This window comes from Dreissena polymorpha, chromosome 1 (genome assembly GCF_020536995.1).
Source record: "Dreissena polymorpha isolate Duluth1 chromosome 1, UMN_Dpol_1.0, whole genome shotgun sequence".
In the NCBI taxonomy this organism is placed as follows: Eukaryota; Metazoa; Mollusca; class Bivalvia; order Myida; family Dreissenidae; genus Dreissena; species Dreissena polymorpha.
In genome coordinates, this window is record NC_068355.1 from 184,378,964 (window position 1) to 184,385,864 (window position 6,901).

Consider the following 6,901-nt stretch of genomic DNA (forward strand, 5'->3'; position numbering starts at 1 on the left):
TATAATAAGGGGACGGTGCAGGCAAAGTTATGTAACTCTGACTGGCATTTGGACGGAATTATGGGCCCTTTATACTTAGAAAATTGAAAATTTGGTTAAGATTTATGTTTTGGTCACTTTACCCCTAAAGTATCATAGATATTGCTTTCATACTTGGAACACTCACAAACTATCATAAGGGTACAGTAAAAGGACAAGTTGCATAACTCTGGTTGTCATTGTTACGGAATTATGGCCCTTTTTTGACTTAGTAACTTTTAATATATGGTTAAATTTTGTGTTTCGATCCACTCGAAGTATCAAGGCTATTGCTTTCAAACTTCAAATACTTACATGCTATCATGAGGTTACTGTACCTGGCAACTTGAATTTTACTTTGACCTTTGAATGACCTTGACTCTCAAGGTCAAATTATTAAATTTTGCTAAAATTGCCATAACTTCTTTATTTATGATTAGATTTGATTGATACTTTGATGAAACTACTCTTACCTGACATACCACAATAGACTTCACCCAAACCATCCCCGTGCCCTCCCCCCCCCTCCCCCCCTCCCCCCCCCTCCCCCCCCCCCTAATTTTTTTTTTTTTTTTTTTTTTTTTTTATAAGATCATCTCACAAATGACCACCACACCCTCACACTATACCCCCACCCCACCCCCCCCACCCCCCCCCCAAATTTTTTTTTTTGATTTTTTTTTTTTTTTTTTTTTTTTTTTTAAGATCATCTCACAAATTATCACCACACCCTCACACTATACCCCCCCCCCCCCCCCCCCCGATTTTTTTATTATTTTATTTTTTTTTTCGCTTTTTTGGAAGATAATGTAATAAATGTCCACAACCCCACACTATACACCCCTCTTCACTCCACTCCTCCCTCCTTTGTGATTGAAAATGAGAGTCCCTTCACCTTTAAAAAGAAAATAGATGAGCGGTCTGCACCCGCAAGGCGGTGCTCTTGTTTAAGATTGGATCGAGTTTGGCAGTTTATAAAACATAAAGCCAATGTATGGTGCATTTAAAATATTATTGTTTCATATTATTATTCTATATGGTGCATTTAAAATATTATTGTTTCATATTATTATTCTATATTCAGTTTTAAACCAAAATATTATACTCCTCCTTAAATAAGTTTTTATACCCCAACTCCTTAAATAAGTTTTTATACCCCAAAACATGCTATTTAACAAAATTTAATACAATTTCGGTGATGGAAACTTCAGAAATTAACTTAAAGCTAACATTTCCAAATTATATTTATATAAATACATTGTGTATATTTTGTTTTGCTAGTTGAATGTTGAAATATTAGCAGTGAAAATGGTATGCGTCCATGTTGAAAAGTGTACAATGTTTTATGTTCTTGTGTTATGGACACAAATAAGTGTTGTTTTTTAGCTCTACTGGCCGAAGGCCTGAAGAGCTTATGTCATGGCGTGGTTTCTGTGGTCCGTGCGTGCACGCGTAAGACTTTTTCTTGTTTACGCGATTAAGTCTACAGTTTTCATCCGATTCTTTTCAAACTTGTTCAGTGTCTTTATATTAATGAGGACTCGAACCCTATTGAAAATGGGTTACATCAGAGTAAATAGTCACGAATTATTTCCCCTTGAATTTGAGAAAATTGCGAAATAAGGGTTGTTTACGCAATAAAGTCCACAGTTTTCATCCAATCATTTCATAACTTGCACAGTGTCTTTATCTGAATGATGAGTCAAACTCTAAAATGAGCAATATTGGAGTTGTAAGTCCAGAACTATCTCCCCTTGAATTTGAGAAAAAATGAAAATCTTTAACATTTTGCCATAACTTTTGCAATATTGAAGATAGCAACTTCATATTTGGCATGCATGTGTATCTCATTGAGCTGCACATTTTGAGTGGTGAAAGGTGAAGGTCATCCTTCAAGGTTAAAGGTAAAAAAAAATTAAAAGCGGCGCAGAAGGGGACATAGTGTTTCCGACAAACACATTTCTTGTTTGTTTACATATAAAGTTCTATCCTTTTGAAACTTCAACGGATGTTTTATATCATCAAGGGCCAGAAGCCCATTGAGAGTGAAGAAAATTTGTCCAACTTATTGTTGAAAAGGAGCCATTTGAAGTTTAAATTTTACGTTTCTTCTTGTTTATGCGATAAATTTCCCATTTTGGGTCTGTTTATTTAAAACTTACTCAGATTGCTCATACTATCAAGGCTTGAGCCCTATCGATTCCAGCCAGTAGAGTGATTCAGGCCCTCATGGGCCTCTTGTTCTTGAATTTGAGCTACGCTCTGTGAAAAAGGGGTTTAATGCATGTGCATAAAGTTTCGTTCCAGATAAGCCTGTACAGTCACACAGGCCTATCAGGGACGACACTTTACGCCTTTTGTTTTAAGAATGTTTCTTATTAGCAAAAATCAATTGTAGGCGGAAAGTGTTGTCCTTGATTAGCCTGTGCAGACTGCACCGGCTTATCTGGGATGACACTTTACGCACTTGCATTAAACCCCCTTTTCACAGAGTTTGGCTCATTTATTTATCCATCAATTATTAAACTTTCAAATAACTTATTTTTGTTTTTGCGATTTTGTTTGTTTAGAATTCATTTCAATTTTATGTTTGCATCAGTCACCATAACAATTAGATATTTATACATGTATATAAGTTTTGGTTTGAAACAATCTAAGTTGTGATCATTGTTGTCCACTGTTATTTACACGACTAAACACTTTTATTTTATTTTCATTTATAAATTATATTAGTATTAAAAGAATTTCAGTTCTCTTTACTTTGAAAACATATTTATTTGTTTTTGCTTGCAAAACTTGAGAACTACACTTTTCCAGTTTGCATGTGCTGTTTATGTTTTAATTTTCTGGATATGTATACATGCATGCATCTCATTACCAATATGTACTCATTTAAGTAAGAATGGCATAATTTTTTAAAAATGGTTTCATAAGTTGTTTGTATTTTGAAATGCTCATTACTGTTGATTTGTGTCCAGTTACTGTCCGGACTATGAAAGTGCCTATGTTTCTAGCTTAAAATTGATTATAATATTTAGCGGATGCTATAAGATTTTAAAATGATGAAGTTATTTTACTGGGTAACTAAAGACATTATGCCATTTAGAATAACTTTATTTTATAACGCTATTTATTTATGAAATGTATGCATGAGTGTGGATTACTGGTAATTCAAATTGCTACTTTGAGTAATGTTTGTGTATAAACATATATTCTTCCAATTGCACATCATTTTTAAGTGTTTATAGCATAAAAACATTTATTTCTGCTTTGACTTGTTGTCAGAATATAGAATCTGCATTTTTGTAAGGCATTTACTACAAAACATTCTACCAATGGTTTGTTTGCTCTTGATTGTAATACATTTTAGTAATAGATTATTTAAAAAAACATTTTCAGGAATGTTTAAGTATGCAAACAAAACTTAATCCTGCAGATTTTTTTAATGTCTACACTGGACACATTTCTTTTAGCCACTTTAGTTTGTTCCCAGAGAAATGAAAGTATACTGAGAGCACGCAAACCATAAGGTTTTTCACTTGAAAATATTCAAACAAACACATTCACACCTGCAGGCAAGTGAAATCCAATCAAACCTCTATATAATAGTGGTATGTAACCCACATTGTAGGACATTCTGGCAACAAAGATGGAGGGAGAGCCAAAGGTGAAGAACATTGTGGCACTAGCTGAGAAAGTGCTCCCTAACACTGCCCCTCAGGGCAAGGACAGCATCGTCAGGGAGACCGAGGCTTTGAGGGCCGACTGGGAGGCATTTGTAACAGCCCTGCAAAAGGTCAGTTGATCTATCTGCTTTTGCGGTAATTTTTGTAATGAACTCTCTTATGAAGTGAAAATCCATTTTAGGAGGAAAGTGTTGTCCATGATTATCCTGTGCATTTTGGGTATATTTCCTATTTTAATAAATTGTGTTCGCAAATGGAATGTTTGCTGGAAGTAAAGCAATTTCAGTTAGTTTATAGTTCTTTTATTATTTGTTACTTTTTCTCAAGAGGTCTTGGCCAGGTCACTATACCAATATTTTGACCCCAAATATTCCAGACCAAGAAAGACCTGGAGAACTGTATGGACCAATGGAAGGAGTTTGACTCCTGGTACGAGCGCTGCAACTCCTGGCTTAAGGAGGTTGAGCTCAAGGTCAAGGACACGGAGCTCAAGGCCACGCTCAAGGACAAGCAAACACAGCTGGAGAGACTGAGGAAGCTCCAGGAGGAGTTGAACGGTCGTCAAGGTGATATTGATTCTCTGAGTGACTCTGCGCAGGATCTGGTGAGGGTTAGCACGGACACTCGTGTGATCAGTCAGGCATCACAGCTCGCCTCCAAGTACCAGACCCTGAAGGTCACTGTCAAGGTATGTGGCTAACATTTCTTGTAAAATATTGGCTCGTGATTTGCCTCCGTTAGCTTATTATCCCCTGCAAATGGCGGAGGGATATTGAATTTGTCTTTCCCGTCTGTCTGTTACAAAATTTATATTTGGCGGGGGATACCTTTCAACGAATTTACTTGTTACCTATGGAGGTCAAGATCAAATTCAAGATTTCTTATAAAAGACCCTAATGTGATACATATTGGTTAGCTTATTATCTATGGAGGCTGGTTTAGCCTAATAGCGAAAGTCTGAAAATTAACAAATAAAATGTAATTAAAACAAACCCTGCAAAAATGTGCTGCAACTAATTGCACCAAGCATGTTTAAAAAATCTGTTGACATTGATGTGACAAGTTTTTTTTTAACGTGTTACTGTGCAGTGTTTTGCAGTGTAGAACATTAAAGTGCGTATCTAAGCAGTAAAGAGTTACATAAATCTGAATAATGTTGTCCAATAACCTATGTATTCATATGTTCCCCACCCCCCCCCCCCCCTTTTGAAGCAAAATGAAAATGGCTTTATGCAACCAGCATTAATTCAGAACAGCATGCAAGTAACTCGCAGTCTTCTCATCAGTGCATATCTAAGTTGTAAAGGATTAAATAAATTTAATACTGATGGGATGTTTTCAGGAGCTGTGTCGACGCTGGGAGCAGTACGTACTTGACCACCAGGCCTACACAGGTTCCTTCGAGCAGTGCAAGTCGTGGGTGGTGGCCATGCGCAGGAAGCTGCAGTCACAGGCTGATGTCAAGGGAGACAAGCGATCCGTGCAGGAGAGAATCGAGAAACTCCAGGTATGTGATGAGATATATGCTAGTAATTGGAGTCGTGTAGTTAAGCGGTGTCATTAGAGGCACTTAGGACATACAAAAAATATGTTTGTTTTTCATGTTACCAGACTTTCCATGACCCTTGATCATTTTGTTGAGTTTGTCAAATTTTCATTTTTTTCTGTCATTATTATTATTTTTTTTAATAATTTAATTGTTCAGTTTCCTATCCAGTAAGGATAATAATTAATGGGCACAGAATACACTCTTTTACCAAGTGTATTTTGCATACAAAAGCTTTAAAAAGTTTGTTTTTTGTAAATAACATATATTTTCTGTTCCTTAACAGTAAAATTTCATATATATTACATACAGAAAATGTTTTTCAGTTATACAAAAAAACGTTGAAACGTCTTTAAAGGAAAAATATATCAGAAAAAAGTGTTATGATCTGTGTTTCTACATTTTTTTTTGTAGAAAGTAATAACATTTTTTACAATGTTTGGTGCTATTAATGAAAAGTTTTTGTATATTTATTAAATTTTAAAACATCCTCAGGTTTTATTTATCTCCACCCAATCCTAATGTATTTGGTCAGGAAACATATAACAAACATGTTTATGCCTAAATACGAAATTAGTCACAAATTATGAGCGCAGTTTAGTGATTATTTTCAATGAATTGCCGTTAAATATTGTTTTTTGACATGAGTGGATATTATTGTTACTGGAAAGATTGTGTGATACTGGCTTCAATCAATGGTGATGTTAGTTGGATGTTTGGAGTGCTGGTTCTGTGAACATTTTGCTTCAAAATAACAAGATGTCATTGCGTCAGTATTGTTAAAAATCAACAGAATTTCTTAACATTTGTAAAACGTTTTTACGAATGTTTTACTTTGACCTTAAGCGTGTTCCGCTCTTAATGTTTTTGCTAGTGCTGATCAAATATGTATCAATATGCAGTCATACATGACCCCTTTTTATATGTAATGTAATTAATTATTTGACTCGTATCATGTTTAATTTTATTATATATCAAGTTTTATAACAATTTGCTGCTTTATACAGAGTAAATGGGTAAGCATAAGCCACCACAATGAAATGCTAAATTTAATAATAACATTTATGTTTTATTGGTGATGATCATTTATTCTGCATACTGGTTATTGTTTATAGCTTGGCTTAGTTGTATGTTTCTAATTCTGGGAATTCTTGCAATGCATGTACCATGTGTAATCAAATAATGGCAAATGGACAAGTGCTTTGGTGTATGTGTTATGCAAGACATCTATATCAAAAAGCTTCAATTTACTATAAAAATATTTGGTTTATGTTTGTAATAACACCATGGTTTAACATAATTATTATGTTGAACATTGTGCATTATTTTATGCTTCATACATTACAAATATATGTGGTGAAAGGTAGACATATTTTATGGAAATATTGGAAGTAATTTGTTAACTTGGTTTAAGTTTTTTTGTTTTTGTATGGCAATCTATTTTTCATAACATTTATGACATTGTGTTGGACGCAGTTGAAAATTATTAGTACCTAGTCTTTGAATCCTTGATAGACTTTTTGACAGAATGGGCAAGTTTTTCCACAAACCTACATATGTGTGGGTACAAACAGGGCTGACACTTTAAAATAATTTCAAAATCACCTACAGTATCAACCATTCTTATTTGAATTGAACTATCATTGGAGGA

The 6,901-nt window shown here is 34.6% G+C and overlaps 1 protein-coding gene across 1 annotated transcript; it reads left to right on the top strand.

Moving 5' to 3' along the window:
* Positions 1-3,016: 3,016 nt before the first annotated feature.
* Positions 3,017-5,333, top strand: LOC127864944 (muscle-specific protein 300 kDa-like). The gene is made up of 4 exons (XM_052404838.1): positions 3,017-3,814; positions 4,081-4,392; positions 5,047-5,211; positions 5,316-5,333. The coding sequence occupies exons 1-4, from the start codon at positions 3,668-3,670 to the stop codon at positions 5,331-5,333; spliced, it is 642 nt and encodes a 213-aa protein (XP_052260798.1). The 5' UTR covers positions 3,017-3,667.
* Positions 5,334-6,901: the final 1,568 nt, after the last annotated feature.

Coding starts and splice junctions, on each gene's coding strand:
- LOC127864944 (XM_052404838.1), top strand. CDS start 3,668: ATGGAGGGAGAGCCAAAGGTGAAGAACATTGTGGCACTAGCTGAGAAA. Junction 3,815..4,080: donor TTGTAACAGCCCTGCAAAAG/GTCAGTTGATCT, acceptor CAAATATTCCAG/ACCAAGAAAGACCTGGAGAA. Junction 4,393..5,046: donor CCCTGAAGGTCACTGTCAAG/GTATGTGGCTAA, acceptor GGATGTTTTCAG/GAGCTGTGTCGACGCTGGGA.